The sequence below is a fragment of the Vulpes lagopus genome, chromosome 13 (assembly GCF_018345385.1).
Source record: "Vulpes lagopus strain Blue_001 chromosome 13, ASM1834538v1, whole genome shotgun sequence".
NCBI classification, from domain to species: domain Eukaryota; kingdom Metazoa; phylum Chordata; class Mammalia; order Carnivora; family Canidae; genus Vulpes; species Vulpes lagopus.
In genome coordinates this window covers 32,534,835-32,552,168 of record NC_054836.1, presented here as the reverse complement: position 1 = coordinate 32,552,168, position 17,334 = coordinate 32,534,835, and the positions used below count along the sequence as shown (strand labels likewise).

Sequence of the window (17,334 nt, the reverse complement as noted above, 5' to 3'; positions counted from 1 at the left end):
AAGTTTAATCATAAGTAAATGATTAGTTACACTCTGTGGTTTGGTGAATTTCCTTCTTCCTTAAATGTAGTTTTCAATGGATTTAATTATTGGGTATTTTCAAAAGCACTATAAAAGGCCTATCAGTTATTTTACTATGGAAAATTTTACATTAAAATAACAAACAGAACTGATACACTTCTAAAACATAAGAATTACTTAGTTTTGTATTCATAAAGCATAGCATCATAGAGAAATCCTAAATATAATGTTCTCTGATTACACTTAAAGTGTAGGTCGTTTAGTCTTGCAAAAATTCACTTAAATTAAATTTGTTTTGTGAAAGTGACTTAGCGGTGAGAATGGAACTTGTAGATACAAGGTATTTTCTCATCCCTTCATCTCCTGATTGTCAATCTCCCAAAATGAGAAAAGGGAAAACTGCCCACAGTAAGGACATCATGCATCCAAGCCAAACACTGGTACTTCATTTTCCTTTCAAGAATGGGACAGACCACAGCACTGCCACTCTGATTTGAAGCACATGCCAAAATATCTTTGAATTTCATCTACAGAAAGCTTATTTTTAAAGTCATTTTTTTATGGGCCTTTATTCCAATTAAATTGTTTTCAAAGTAATCCAATTCAGAAAAAAATTGTTAAAATGCAGTTACTATTCCAGATTGTTAAAATTGTTCATTACTCTGAAAATGTAATAATTATAACAACATACTGGCAAAGAAACTGCATTTTGAATATTTTAAAAATAATCCTCCTTCAGGGTACTGAAAAGTTTATGTATTAGATAAGTTTCCCTTAATATTTTCTGCATCCTTCAATGCCAATATTAAATATTAAATATTAAAGGCATATTTTACTCAAATTTATAATAAATGCCTGTAATAACTCATCTATGGTGTTGGCTTTCCTCTTTTCTAAAAAAATGATTTACAACCTCACAGAGATTAGTATTCTTCCATAACTACTCTTTTTTAGGGTTCCTTCTAACAATAGATAGTACTAAGAAAGGCTTTCTATTCAATACTAGTAAAAAATTATCAGTGTTAAAATGATGTATATCTTCATGAAAATAAAGTAACACCCACGATTTAACTGAAAGAAATTACATGGTCTACCTCCTTCATTTAATTATTTATATTTTAAGGAATACAAACTAAAGAAAATTACAAAGGAGGGTGCCTGGGTGGCTCAGTTGGTTAAGCATCTGCCTTCAGCTCAGGTCATGATCTCTGGATATTGGGATCCAGCCCTGCATGGGGCGGGGCGGGGGAAGGCTGCTCAATGGGGAGACTGCTTCTTCCTCTCTCTCTGCCCCTCTCCTCCATTTCTGCTTCCCCTCACTCTCTCCTCTCCTCTTCCCTCTCAAATAAATGAAATCTTCTAAAACAAATTCCAGTCACCAACATACACACTGTAGCAAACACTGCTGGTACCTAGCTAATATGCATTCTTCTTTACCTTTCTTCTTCCTAATAAAAACTTAAAAGGTTAGCTGCAGCATTCACCTTCCTAGGCTTAGTATGACCCTACGGAACTATCATGGCAGTCCCATTCTTTTGTGAGACTGGCTAATGTGTGGGTAGTTGCTGCTATTCTGGCCAATAAATTATGAAGGATGATTTGCTGGAGAAATTTTGGGGACAACTCCCTAAAGAAAACATCCAAGGAAGCAGTATCTTTCCTATGTCTCCAGACTTTGTCATGCATAAATAGACACGTCAACTCGTGCCTTCTGGAGGAAACAGACCTATGATGACACCAACTCTAAGGCCAACAGAAGGGAGCAGTTTGAGAGACCTGAATACTGTTGCCATTATTGACTGCCAGGTGCTGCCAACTACCCTGTTATTTCACTAAGTGAGAAATGTCCTTGTTGTTTGTCACTTTAAGTAGGATTTTCTGTTACCTGCAGCAGAAGACGATCTAATTTACCTGCTACTTACAATTAAACACCATTAGGAGTTTGGCACAATAACTTTGTGTGGGGGTGTGTAAGACATACTTCATAGAAAATATGGGCATATTGTAAAAAGTCATACAAGGCGAAAAAGCGTGCTGATGAAAACAAGAGCCTCTCCCCCTCACAACGGTACTACCACCACACACACACAACTTCCCCTGAGTTCTTTCCATCTATGTATTAATTCTTCTGGGAGATGGATAGATAAACAAAATATACCTTCATAAAAAGGTATGTTATTTTTCTTTAAAAAAATTAAATGTAAATAATTTTAACAGAATTTAAAAAACTGGAACTGAATGGACCGTAAACATTCTAAATGCTTCCTTCCCATTATTAGGTAACATTTCCAAAAAAAGATCTTTTTAGGGTTAAATAAATTATTTAAAGAATCAGTGTTCAGAGTCTCTTAAAAAAAACAACAACAAAACAAAAACTTCTGTGTTCTTATTTTAAGCAGCAGGGAGTCTGTCCTTGCTCAGAAAGAAAATATCAGCACTTTCACACATCCCTTCATCTCACCTATCTCTAATGCCTCATTATTGGTTGTTTGTGAATATCACCCTACTTTATAAAATTTCTGCCCTATAACCACAATTTCATATTTATTTAAGTAGATTCCTTGCTTGCCCCGTTAATCTTACTATGCTTTGTTACTTCTCAATTTCAATTTTTGCTTTTACATTCGTCTCTTCATTGTGTGGGCTTCATTGTCAAGCAGTCTAGTTCATGTTTGGGAACTTATGACTTGCCTACCCATTTTCTCTATTGTAATAGATCTTGCCTGGATGGAACATTGGGTTACACTTCTTTTTGAACTTCAAAGATTTTTTTTTCACTATCTTCTGTCATTAAATGTTGGATATCTTTTTTTATAAAAAAAGATTTTATTATTTATTCATGAGAGACACAAAGAGAGAGTCAGAGACAAAGGCAGAGGGAGAAGCAGGCTCCCTGCGGGGAGCCCGATGTGGGACTCGATTCCAGGACCCCGGGGATCACAATCTGAACCAAAGGTAGGTGCTCAACCACTGAGCACTCAGGCATCCCAAATGTCGGATATGCTTGATAAGCTTTCTTGAATCCCATACATTCCCCCTTATCCCCACCTTCCCCCAACCACAGATCTTTGCTTGAACCCCTGCCTGAACCCCTAAAAAATTATTATTTGAAAATCAATAGCCCAGTTAGGATATGACTCTGTGATGAGCATTTGCAGCAAGACGAGGTCCCTTTCAATCTACAGATTTATATTTTTCTTTTCCAATGAAATAATGTTTCATCTTTTCACAAAATTTTGTTTCAATGCTTTAGAATATCAACTTCAGAGATACAAAAAATTTCTTTATTATCCTGTCTTTGTCTTTCTTATTAGTTGACTTCCATCCAATTGCTTTGTATCGATTTTCCTTTTTTCATTCCCTACGATGGTCTGAAACCTTTCCCTTTTGTTGGTAAAGAGTTCCACTGGTATCTGTTCTGCTTCCTGCTCTTTCTAATGAGTATTTTTGTTTTATAATTATCCTGTTTTTTTCATTTCCAACTTGTTTCCCTAGATATAAAATATTCTTTTCCCTTCATGTTATTGTGTTATCATATCATCTTTGAGCTCTTGTTTTGTGGAATTTACTTCTTTAAGGAGTTCTATTTGTGAGGAACAATTATTAGACTATTCCATGGCTTCAGTAAACTGATGATTTCTTCTTGGTGGAACATCTAAGATTAGTTGGAGAAGGATATTCCGTTGGAAAAAAACAAAAAACAAAAAAACTGTGGATCATTTCCCCAAATTAGAGTGTTGCTCTGACACCTTCATTTCTCCAGAGAGGCAGTGTTTGTTCACCGTCCTCCATTTCACTAGTTTCTTTTCCAGAATCATTTCTACTACTTCTCACTCACGAGAAACAACAACAACAAAAACTGAGGATATCAACTCAGTTTGCTTCTCTTCAGATTTAAGAATGTTAGAATTTTCAGGAAGTTGTCATCTTGACAGTAAAATTCTAAGGAGGCCTGGGATGAAGGCCCTGTGAGGGTTCCCTGTTTGGATCAAAAACCCACACCTCCATTTTTCCCTTGACTATTAGTTTCTGAAATATGTTAGATCATATCATTTTCTGTACTCCTTTAATGCTGACATGTGTGTGTGTGTGTGTGTGTGTGTGTGTGTGTGTGTGTGTGTAGGGTGTTTGCCAGCTTATGCCATTTTCGAATCACTTCATTATCTATCAGTGGTGAGAAACTATATAGTACATTTTCAAATTTCTCATCTTCAAAATCAAAATCCTCATTTTTATATTCAGAATTTGGGCTTATTTTAGTCTTCTAAGGGATATTATTGAATTTTCTTGCTTAATGGACATAACAATTATTCTACTGGTGTCATCCACAGAAATAGAAGATACTCATTCTTATCCCCAGCCTCAATGGGCCTATTTATAAATAGCTTTTTGATCACTACCTATCAGATATTCAAATTGATAACAGCCTTGTAAGTGAAGATAACTTGAGTTAGAGAACAGCAAAACAGTAATTATGGGAAATACCAGAAGTGATTCTTGACATGACAGGAGCATTTCACAGACTTACATTTTCATAATTAGATTCTGCTTTCCAAGTAGACATAAATGGCTACTGAATCTAAAATGTTCCTTTCCCCTCGACAATGCACACCAAAGGAAAAAAAAAGATTCTGAAAGGGTGAAGATATGTTTTCCATAAAAGAAATTCAGGATTTAGATTTAAATCCTTTTCTTTTATACCCTAAAATAAGAATACATAGAAAAAATATGAGTTTTCCTTATTTTAAATGTATTTTACATTAATGCTGTATAAACTCTAGGAAATTCTTTTATAGTAATAGTTCCAATATTGTCTGGACAGCTCTGCTGTCCAACATGTTAGGCAACATGCCTGGCAACAGGAGAACACCCCAAATTGTGCCAGCTACTGCTAAGTGACCTGAGTCAATATTTGTACATGCTTCAGTTTCTACCACAGTTATCACTTCTATTGGCCCACACAAGCCACAAAGGTAGAGACTGACCTAGCAAAATGTGTCACTCATAATGAATTCCAAGATTCAATATTAATGAATTTTTTAACTAAAAACACATTAGCAGACTATATTCCAGAACCTAGTTCTACCTAAAATGTCTTGCCTAGCTGAGTCAATATTAGGAAAAAATGGAACCATATTAAATACTTGCAATTCAACAGTATATAAAGAACTCTGAAGAAAATCATCTTTATTAATGCATAGTATCCAGTTTAACTAAAATAGCAAATGGGAACCTCAAAGCAATAGCTAACAATAAAACAAAGCTTTTTAAAACAATTAATTCCAAGGAATCTGCTATTGGGGTTTCACTGTTCAATTACGTATTCTGCAAATTTTTTGCCTTTGATTATTATGTAATGAGACATTTTATAGGACACACGTACATGTGTGCGCGCGTACACACACACATACATTACTCTGATTTACAGTCAAAATTTGCACATGGAAAGGACTAGTTCTTACCAGACCAGGATAACCAAAACAGAAGCCGATGTATCAGATAACTAAAGAGAACTTACTATCAAAACAAAACATCATTGTTCCAAGTGACATACAATCAGATTCATCTATCTAGCTTGTTCAGCAAGACAGAGCATGGTATTGAAGAGCTAGAAACTCAGGTTCATTCACTATAAATAGTTATAATAACAGTGAGTTGCACTTTAATAACATGTTGTTACATTTGAACCTCATAAGAATGCCAAGAGATAAACAAGAGGACATCAATATTGTTTAGTTTACAGATGAGTAACCAGTTACACAACTGGCTAGTAGCAGAGCTCTTGCTAGAACACAGAGCTCTTGACTCGTACAACAGTGTTTTCTCCACTATTCTGCGCGGCTACCAGATCTGTCTTTCAGATCCAAAGACTCCAACCATTCCTATGCATATCAATCACATCCATACCCTGGGCCAAAAGGGAGTGGAATGAAATTTATAGATAAATTAAGACAAACACACCCCAAATTTAACAATTAATTTAAAGGAAAATCCTACTGAAATGGGTTACTAGGATCACCATCACTTCCTCCTATCTCTACATCTGTGATTCTCAGAGTTCACTGCACCTGAGGTTTGATCATAAGATTTTAAAAAATTCAAATATCCAGGCTAGTTCACATACCAATTAAATCAGAAATTCTGCAGGTGTGACCAAGGCATGAGTATTTTGTAAAATATTCTTGAGGACTCCAAATTTGAGAGTCAGTGCCTCAGAGGAAGTATATAATAAAGACTAGAGGAATTTAAACTTAAGGCCACATTATATTAAACAAAGCCAAAAGTTACACAACATGGTAGCACAGATGCAAATTATTGCATGTTTCAAATTTTAAAAATAAACAGAACCTGGAGTTTCGTTATTTATACCAGACAGGTTTGGGAGTTGATGTCAATCTACATCACTTTTCATGTACTAGTTGGTGCTTAAAGGATGCTTCCCTTCCTGTAGAACTGACAATAGTATGGACAGTCTCAAGCACTTCGCTGCTTGAAAATATTATTGCTTTAACGTCAGGGAAGTGACAATCTCAACTGAAAAATGGAATAAAGTTACATGCGATTATCAAACACACTGAAAACAGTGAGGCTTGCAAACACCTGTAGCCTGTGGCAAGAGATTCCATGTCAGCAGCCTGTGGCTGCTTAAAAGGCACAGCTTTGTTTCAACGATGTTAAAGAAACATTAAACTTGTAACACAGAGGTAAGGACTGAAAAAACAAGTGTAGTACTGAAAAGATACCTAAGATAGTTATTTTTTAAAAGTCAATTCATCTTTAGAAAACAAAATGCTAAATTAAGTGACGAGTTCCATGTGAGACACACCAGCTGACCCTTCCCCAAGCTCTTGTCAACTTTACAGCCACAAAGATAATAGAAGGTAATAAACCATATTAAAATTCTAGTACGTTTACTTCAGATAAGCAGACACTACTAATTAATGTAATTCCTGTCATGGAAGTGTAAACATATCAAATTACACAAACTTGATCTCTTATTCTGAGTCCATGAAAAAAATCGGGTCAAGAGAAGTATCTGAAAATCATCACAACTAATGGATTAAAAAAAAAAAAACTTGGTTCAGACATAGATCTGTCAATGGGAAGGTGTTGAGCACTGAAACTGACATCGTGCCAACCTGTGGAATATTTCCTTTCACATCTAGCTCTACCAAGTAAACGCTGCTCATGGTACATTCTTTTCATGGGAATCTACATGGTGATCTAGAATTCCGATTAAGCCCACATAGGAACTTAGGAGATGTAAGGGAGAAGTTTAAGCCAATCCAGGCGGAAGTGTTCCGAAGAGGACGGAAATAAAAAGCCCCCAAGCTTTAGGAACCGGCTGTAGGATTAAATGTGAGGAGCAACGATTACAACTAAGTGATATTGCCCGGAGAGTCTGCTCTTTTCACAAACAGAAATTGATCAAGCTGACAAGCTTGATCTGCTCAGCACATCGCCTTGAAGGCACAAGTACAGACGCTGAGAAACTAGAATCCGGTACTGTTATTCTCTTAAGGGTTGCACCTGCATGTAACACCTTTATGTGTGTGTTATGCCATCCATCTGCCTGACAATGCTAGACTCTGCAAATGTTTTTAAAGAAAATTAAAATAACCATCTGCTAATAATAATTTTTCTTCCATCCTAAATAGTTTCATTTTGGGCTGATGAGAAAAAGCCACATTAAAACTACCTTTGCAACTCTTAACAAACACATTTCAGAAGGTAGGTCTATAAATAGATGTGCTTCTGGATGCACACCATAAATATAAAATCATCCGGCTATTGCAGGCTGCAATTTAAACTGAAGCTCCAGTATGAACTTACCTGATTTTTAAAGTCCCATTAGAATAGCTTGCAATCAGTACAGATCTCCTTCTTCTAGTTGCATAGTAAGGCAAAGCACCCCCAACTACATTTCACTTATCTCAGTCCCATCCTTCATCAGAAGCTTTGAGATTTCATTCAGAAGCTGTCGTCCCTAAACACTGAATATGCACAAAAACGGTAATGGCAGGGATCTAAGTTAAACCCTACAGACGCACCAAGAAAATAGCAACATCAACATCAAAAAGCAGCAAATCCTTGAGAGGTGCTTTTTCTTAGCTGCATTTACCAAGTCAGCCTCCTTTCACACATAAAATGTCTCAGTTATGGAAGAGGATCTTACCTGAGCTGATCATACTGTGCATTCTCTGTTGAGCCAAGAGCTGCTCTCGTCCAGCCACCCCATCTGAGGAAAAACACGAGTCACTCTCGTAAATTGTCTGCAGCATATTCCAATCACTCTTACTTCAGCTCCATGAAAGATTCATCGCGGCTCAGTGCACGGGCCCCAGGAGCTACCCTCCCTGGTCCTCCCTCCTCCCGGAGGAGAGGCAGCAGCCGACCAACTTCAATAATGATTTCCTTTCTGTTAAGGTGGACATACACTTTTTTTTTAAAAGATCTGGACACTTTTCCTATGTTACCAACCTGTGTACAGAGCAGAAAGGACTGTGGAGATGCTATGGCTCTGTGGAGTTTAGGTGATCCCGGAAACTAAAAGCAGGTGGGAAATAGTAATGTGCTTCGGGGTTATTGCTTTGTCAGAGTAAGTAGAAAAATATTAACTCTACCCACAAGAAAAAGAAACCAATTAAACCTGGCTTATAGTTCTCCGGGCTGCTAGAGTTTCGTGGCAAGAAGCCCCAATCCTGCAAGTGGCTTCGGCCGATGCCCTTCTATCTGTTTGTGTATGTCTCTTCCCCCTCTCTGGTCTCTCTCAGCTCAAGTTGGCTAAAGCTAGTGATAATCCATTTGCATATGAATCAACAACGGCAGGGCCCACAGGCACAGAAATAGAACAATGGTCGGCCTGAGCCAAAAATAGGTCAAGCATGGCCGAGTGATTGGAGCCTGCATTAATGCATTTAAAAATACCCCAGCAAACCCAGCTGTCCAGCCTCTATCTTTCAAACCATAATTCTCTATTGCAGGGCCTTAAAAGCAATTAACTCTTTCCTCCCTCTCAGCTTGCTTTTTACACACTGTATTTCCATACTGGCGATTCGCCTCCAAAGAAAGGAAGGCAAAAAAAAAAAAAAAAAATTAAGAATCATAATTCTAAGAGGGCAAATGCACATACATTTAATTTCATTTTATTTTTATAGTATGTGTTTTTGGAAGAGAGAGGAGAGAAGTGCAGAGCTCTGTATTGGTTCTAAAATAATACTGGAAGCTTTTGCTCATAATGTGGTTTCTGCCTCACCCACGCACAGCAATCCTGGTGTTCTATTTTTGTTGCCTGTTTCTCTGGCTACACTGCAGTTGGCTGTAGCACTAGAAGCTTTTCTGCCTTCTAGTTTCAAGACTGACAGGAGATTTAGTAGAGGTAGTTTGAGAAAACAAGCACACCCCAGAATAAAATGTTTATGAAGAACTAGTTTGATTTTTTACTTGCTATTTATGAAATGTTGTCCATTTCACAAATCCTAATGTGATCATCTTACCACCACCTATCAATTTTATTGCATCCAGTTTCTATTATATCAAATTAAAAAGAAAACACAGCTCAGATCTGAAAATGTTACCTCTATTTCAGCCTCTCGGGATAAATTCAATGTGGGAAAAGAAAAAGGAAAAGAAAGTGTTGATGCTGTCTAATGGATGGATGCAGAACCATTGAATAGATGCACCTGTCGATCAACCAATAAACATGGTCAGTCGCCAACTAGGAATATTCTGCATTCATCTCTACCTGAAACAGAGACCCCATTTTGCTATAGAAATAGCATTTATAATAGTTGATAGGCTCCCAGCCAACTCACACTGTGAAATTCACCTGTAGAGCAAAAGAACTGTACTATATATAATGCTAAACATGATATAGTCTCTGGTGTACACTTTTAACATCATTTCTATATGAGAAATAAATTCTGCATCACTAACTGGATTGTAGCATCTAGCCACTCCCAAAGGCACGCCCAAAAGTGATAATCCACTAGTCCTGAGACTTCTTCTCACTTTTCTAAACTAGATCAGCAAGGAAAATGTAATTCTTAACATATTAGTAGCAACAGAGAAGGAAAGGGAAAAAGTGGAATGTTTCAAGGTTCCCAGAACAAGCAGATGGAGGAAGGATCTTGGTCAACCCAGAGTGCAGAGCAGGGAAAACAGAACAAGGGGATGTAGTTTTGGTGGAAAGGAGGAAGCATCTAAGTCATTAGGCAGATAACTCACTGCTGAAGAAAGTGGCACTGAATCTTCCTTCTTTCATAGATTAACTTCTACCTCTTGAAAAATTATTTTCAGACCAATAAGTTATAAGATTATTTATTTATTTTTTAAGAATAAATTTATTTTTTATTGGTGTTCAATTTGCCAACATACAAAATAACACCCAGTGCTCATCCCGTCAAGTGCCCCCCTCAGTGCCCATCACCCATTCACCCCCATCCCCCGCCCTCCTCCCCTTCCACCACCCCTAGTTCATTTCCCAGAGTCAGGAGTCTTTATGCTCTGTCTCCCTTTCTGATATTTCTTACCCATTTCTTCTCCCTTCCCTTCTATTCCCTTTCACTATTATTTATATTCCCCAAATGAATGAGACCATATAATGTTTGTCCTTCTCCGATTATTTATTTTTAAAGATTTTATTTATTTATTCATGAAAGACACAGAGAGAGAGGCAGAGACACAGGCAGAGGGAGAAGCAGGCTCCATACAGGGAGCCTGATGTGGGACTCGATCCCGGGTCTCCAGGATCAGGCCCTGGGCCAAAGGCAGGCCCCAAGATTTTTTAAAAAGGAATTATTCCAAAGTGCATGTGACTTATGTTAAAAAAGAAAATCTTATGTTTCTGTCATTCAAAAAAATATTTAATTCCACTTGATATTGCAAACTTTCACTCAGTTAAGAAATCAGTATATAAAACTCAAGAGATGGAAAGATTGTGGTGGCAACTTAGCTCAGGGATGATGGAACCGAGCATAGCATTGTAGACCTAAGAGGAAATTTAGAGTTTGCTACAATGGTGTTCAAACTCTCTGCCCCTCAGGATGCCTTGGGACCTGGGAGTTGACTCACAGTGTTCTTCAGAAAGGGCTCTTCCCCTAAACCAGGGCAACCTCATTTTTATTTGTTTATACCGGAATGTGGAAGAGTTCTTTTGAATAACAGCTTCTTATACTAAGGAGAAAATAGTTGAAATCCACTCATTTAGGACAAACAAGCTGCCTATTTTACACACAAAGAAAGTACAAAAAAAGGTGTGTTGAAGGTTACTCAAGCTAGGAAAACACTTGTCAATGAAATTCTGACTAAGGAAACTTGCTTCATCTCTGGCAGGTGGTCTCTAATGCAGCAGGCTTCCCATCACATTCTCGAGTCTGCCATCCTGTCCCTCACTAAAATGATGTAAATAATTATCTCAGATATTTGGAATAAATTTTAACATGATTTAATGATGAAAAATGGAACCACCAAAAGTTTCAGAGTGGTTTTGAACAGAATATGCAAAACTAGTGATAAACATGTAACAGGGATAACACAATCCCACTAATGACATAATATACATCTTTGTCATTTTAAAGTTAACTTATACCCTCAAACTGCAATTAAGAAAAATAGCTTCCCAGCTTTTATCATCACAAAAAATAAAAGAAAACCCCGAAAGAGTTCATTATTATTCCATTTCTCAGAGGTTCCAGGAAAAGGCATTTCACATAAATAGTGTAATGTGTCTTCTTCATGTTGACCAAGTTACTCTACTTGAGATTTGTTTACATTTCATCCCTGCATTCTTACAGTGTTTCCACCCCCACCCCCACCCCCAGTAGCAGTCTTGTCTTTCAGCTCTTAACAAGGAAAAGATAGTTTAGAGTGAAAAGACTTTGGACACTTATCATAAAATAGGTACCACTTGCTTCTCAGAGGAAAAATATCATTAAAATCACCACCAAGTATATTGATTATCATGGTTCTATTAACAACTTAAACATTAAGACTGCTGTATAATTCTTCTCACATGATCTCAACAATGTCAGTAAAAAAATGTCACTAAGTTTCTTTTTGGGCATTTATAAATAACTAGTTTTACTGACTTAGAAAAAAAGATATGAAGTTCTATATTATAAAAACTGTAACAAATGCCAGGCTAGAGTAAACAGGCATTTTTAAAAAATCTCAATATAATAAATGTTAATTCAATTTAATGAAAATGTTGATCTAAAAATTGATCTTAAAATCATTTTACATTCATCCAATAAACTGTAATATTATCTACTGATGAAAAATGAAACCATTGTCTAATAGTTTCTGAGTGTTGTTTTTTTTAAAAAAGATTTTATTTATTTATTCATGACAGACATAGAGAGAGAGGCAGAGACACAGGCAGAGGGAGAAACAGGCTCCATGCCGGGAGCCCGACGCGGGACTCGATCCTGGGATTCTAGGATCACGCCCTGGGCCAAAGGCAGGCGCCAAACCGCTGAGCCACCCAGGGATCCCCTGTTTCTGACTGGTTTTAAAGAAAATATGTGAAACTAGTGATAAACACATGAGGGATACCAAAATGTCATTCAAAAGTAATTATGATAATTCCAATTCTTTTTATGCAAACGCATAGGCAAAACAAAGAGGTGTATTAAAAAATCTACCTATATGGCATCAAAATATTTCCAGAAATATCCTCAGACCCCTAGCTCACAATGACCTTTTCTCAAATCAGTCTTAGATGATGGACTACAGACCCACTGAAAAGAAGCAAAGAAGGTAGAGTAACCTGATTTATGCTAAAACAAGAAGGTACCCTCTGCTCACCTGTAATCAAACACAGTACCATTTTTCATGCAGTACCAATTCCTATGATTCCAGAATCTAGATGCACTAAGATTTTAAAACTTGTTTGCCTAAAATATTAATTGTGCTTTATAGGAAAACTACAAATTACTTATCAATACCTGGAACTCCTCACTGGTTCCCTGATTCACTCATGTTGCTTCTCCCATCCTCACATGTCTCTAACTATTGTCACAGCAATAAAGTTACACATATTTGCCAAGGAACAGGAAAAATAGAGTACAGTGTACTCCTTTTTATTTCAAATTCAAGGAGCTTATTTATCTGAATTTTCTGTCTCTTGGAGGAACATTGCCAATTCTTATTAAACAGTGGATATTTAATTTACAAGTGATTCCTCTCCACCGAAACAACCTAATTGGTTACCAAGTGGTCTTCTGATAAGGAAACCTTGTCTGGAGCCAAGGGCAGGTAATGGGTTTGAGAAAACACATCAGCAATGAAATTCCAGGGAGACTTTTATACAAAAACAAAACAATATCAACAAAAACTCTGTAATTGTTGACCTTGATTTGATTGATAATAATTTAACTTTTCCTTTCACATGGTATGGGTTGATCCATGATTTAGGCTATTTCTAAGGGAGTACAGAGCATCAGGGTCATCTGGGAACTTGGTAGAAATGCAATTTATTGGGCTCTATCCCAGAACTACTGAATCACAATCTCTGGGAGGAATCTGTATTTTATTAAGCACTCCAGCTGATTCTGACACACAACAAAGTGTGAGAATCAGTAGATAAGATCAACCTTTCCAAAGCAATGATTAGATGGCTAAAAATGTAAATGGATAAAGTATCTTTTCTGGGCTTAATTTTAAACTAGCCAGTATTACTAGAGAACAATTTTTCAAAATGAAAACCATTAAATAGCATAAGAGACTGATGAAAACCATGAATATTCAAGGTATAAAAAGGAGGACTGCCCCAAAAAGAATCTCTTCGCTGGCAAATGAGACCAGCATTGTACACTTAAGGCGATAGGGATGTATGCACTGCTCTTCTTCACTGAGCCATGCTGTTCTAGGTTCTATTTTTCTGAGTATTTGCCAGTTGCACATCAGTACCTCTCTGCAGAGCTCAGAGCAGCCCATCCAGGAGGAGACAGTAGTATAGCATAATATTCTACATGTAATATTTCATTGTTATTCATATTACCATAGTATCTTATTAAAATTATTTAATAACTAATAATTAAATTCAAATAAAAAATAAATCACAATTTTAAAAAGCTAGGTGCATTTCTGAAAAAGTTATCTTTTGTTGAAATCAAGTGAAATGTAATTGCACTTTCACTTTTTGCATTTATTTTTCTTGCCTTGTGGACAGAATAACCAGTGAAAAAGTTCAGACATCGGAATGTAGCAGAAATTATCTCACGTGGATTCTGTAATGTAATCATCAGAATATAGTAAAATTTGAGCAGAGTATTCAGTATCTTTCTTTTATAGTATTTTAAAGATATGAGCATGAAGAAATTAATATAAAAATGCATTTGTAGATACTACTTTATAGTACTGGATCTAGTAACTGCAATGATGGTAGAGTTTCTAGAAAAGCCTGGTTATAAACTGCATCGGCTCATGTCCACATGTTCTATTTTTAATTGGTAAATTCCATTGATTATACCATTCTGACTCAAAGTTCTGAAAGAAATATGGCTTCAGACTCAATCTTCTCTCTCTGCAAAAGTCACCTGAGAAACATACAACATAGTATTTTTTACACTTTGTATAATGGTACTCTGAAAATATTGCACATAGAAAAAACTATTTCATATTAGTCTATGTACCAATATTCCTGAATGGAAATATTAGTATACACCAACAAGAGATCTTCCTTTTGCTTTAAATGGAAAGTACTGGTTCATGCTGGTAATCAAATATAATTTTCTTTTAAACAGCATCAGCTATGAAATACAAACCAACCTTGACTAACCTAGCCTATGGTTACTAAACTATGTATATGTATTTATGAGACCAGGGACTCTTTATAATAGAAATCTTAATTTCTTTATTTTTTTAAAAAAAATTTCTTTATTTTTTATTTAACAGAGAGAGAGAGAGAGAGAGAGAATGAGGTTGGGGGAAGAGCAGAGGGAGAGGGAGAAGCAGGTTTCTTACTGGGCAGGGAGCCTGATTCGAGGCTTGATCCCAGGAGCCACCCATGAAATCTTAGTTTCAAGACAAAGCATTATTTTTGGCTACAGGGCTATGAAAATCAAAATTCTGAAAGAATTTCAGTTAAGTAAAATGAGCATTCTGATCTTCACTATTTGGTATGACTCAAAAATCTAATCTTGTATTATTCTACAAAGTAAGTGTCCTTCTTATGTAGCCACACCTTAATATTTATCATCTTATAAATAAATGGGATTCTGATCACCAAAAATCAATAGTCCTTTGTAGCACCTGGATGAACACCGTATTTAAGAGCTGGGATGGAACTGATTTCCGTATGCTAATATAAGTATAACAGACATCAAAAAATCAGTCCAGAAATGTCATTTCTTGCCACAAAGATCAGGCTGATATTTACCACAGCAAACCAATACCTATCACCAAGTTAAATCAAGAGAATGCCAGAATGCTTGCCACTGAAAATAGGAACAACATTTTTTATATTGAAATTATATTCTGACTTCATAAACGATCTAATTGGATGCCAACTACCATATTTAAGAAATAGCAAGCACCCAACACTTATTTTTTGACTGATCAAAAATATTTATAGCAATGGTATATAACTAAAGTGCAAACATTTGCAATTAGCCATATCACTAAGTTTATCAGACATCCCATGGTTAAGGAACTTTTCCTATTTCAGGACTGTTTCGTGTAACAGATTTTCTTTTAGTTAACATTTGTCTGATAGATATTTTTCTATCACTTTATTTTTATCCTTTGCATCAGTTAAATATGGCTTTTATAGACAGCATATACCTGTTTCCACCCCCCCCACCCCCCGCCAGCCCTTTCATCGCAAAGAAAAGTCTCATACTTGGTTACTTCATAGAAGGAAACAGTGGCCCTTAGTGGTTCATCATATTCTCAAGAGCCCCCCCCCAAAAATGGTAAATCTATTCCATCTTTCAAATTTTGCTTATACATTACTTCCTTGGCAAAGCCTTCTCTAAGCAGTCATGAACTCTATCCTTATTTTTATAACAGGAGTCATTGGATATTTCAACAATTTGGTTACATAGCTGTTCCCCATTTTAGGCATCAGCAAGTCAGGAACAGAATAGTCATTCATCTATGTGCCTATTGCACACTGCCTAGCAAACAGTAGGCACTCTATATGATATGGGAATATATGTAAAGATCCATGATGTGTTTGATTTTTCTACACTTGGATTCATACTTATTTTCACAGATAAGTGTCAGGCAAACAATGTCTATCATCTTCTGTATCAGCTATTCCCATCTCACCAGCCACCATCCCCCAAGTCTATCTCTATATACTTCGTTTTCCTGTCTCAAAAGAGGTTACTTCACACACCTAATACCAACATCACCTTGGTCAGATAAGCATGATGATTATATCATACACAGTCCTTTTCAGGACAATATTGTAACCATAAGTTTCGTATCATCAATATAAAACACAGAGATTTTAATTTCTACCATGTTTTTTTCCCTAGGATTAAACACAGGAAATTTAAAAATTCAAGATTAGGGACACCTGGGTGGCTCAGCGGTTGAGCGTCTGCCTTTGGCTCAGGGCGTGATCCCAGAGTCCCAGTATCGAGTCCCACGTTGGGCTCCCTGCATGAAGCCTGCTTCTCCCTCTGCCTAGGTCTCTGCCTCTCTCCCTCTCTGTCTCTCTCTGAACAAATAAATAAAATCTTTAAAAAAATAAAAATTCAAGATTGAGGGAATGTACTTAAAATCTTTCCGTTTCCACACTGAAACTATTCTTACTGAAAAGGAGTTTTGAAAAATTTAACAAGAATTCCTGTGCTCTTGAGGCTCTCCTGGGCTCTTCTAATGGCCAGCATGGCTCCAGGACACAATGACATGACTCTTCTGAAAACATCAAAGATCTAATCAAAAAAGTTCCACTTTATATTCTCATTGACTTGAAGAATTCCCTTTCAGTTTTAAAGAGCTCCTACATGGTCTCAGTCTATTGAAGGAAGGGCCTTATGTTCACATATTTTCTAAATCAAAGAGAGATATATTCTGAAAAATGTGCAAACTTCAGTGTCAGATATTAAGTTATGCTTGATTCATGAAAACCATAGGATATCTTTCATATGAAGGGCAACTACATAACACTCTAAACAATGTGACTTATTAAATGGAGACGGGGCTCTAGATTCAGACAGAATTTGACTTGAATTCCACTTCTGTCACTTAATAGTAATAAGCTGTAGAGCTTGGTTAAGTTACTTAACCTTCCTTAGTCACAATTCCCTTACTTTAAAATATTAACCTTAGCCTTACACTTACTCACGGAGAACCAGA

General features: G+C 36.5%; 1 protein-coding gene across 5 annotated transcripts in view; it reads right to left on the bottom strand.

Moving 5' to 3' along the window:
* Window positions 1-17,334, bottom strand: part of HDAC9 (histone deacetylase 9) — a 927,702-nt gene that overhangs the window by 526,467 nt on the left and 383,901 nt on the right. For 4 of the 5 annotated variants that reach the window (XR_005983513.1, XR_005983514.1, XM_041727864.1 and 1 more), the window contains one exon: window positions 8,198-8,260. Coding sequence is in view for 3 of the 5 variants with exons in the window: in XM_041727864.1 (XP_041583798.1) it covers window positions 8,198-8,260 (63 nt within the window). In the remaining 2 variants the exon portion in view is untranslated. Of the gene's footprint in view, window positions 1-8,197; window positions 8,280-17,334 lie in introns of those variants that run through there. The other variant, XM_041727865.1, reaches the window with a different exon arrangement.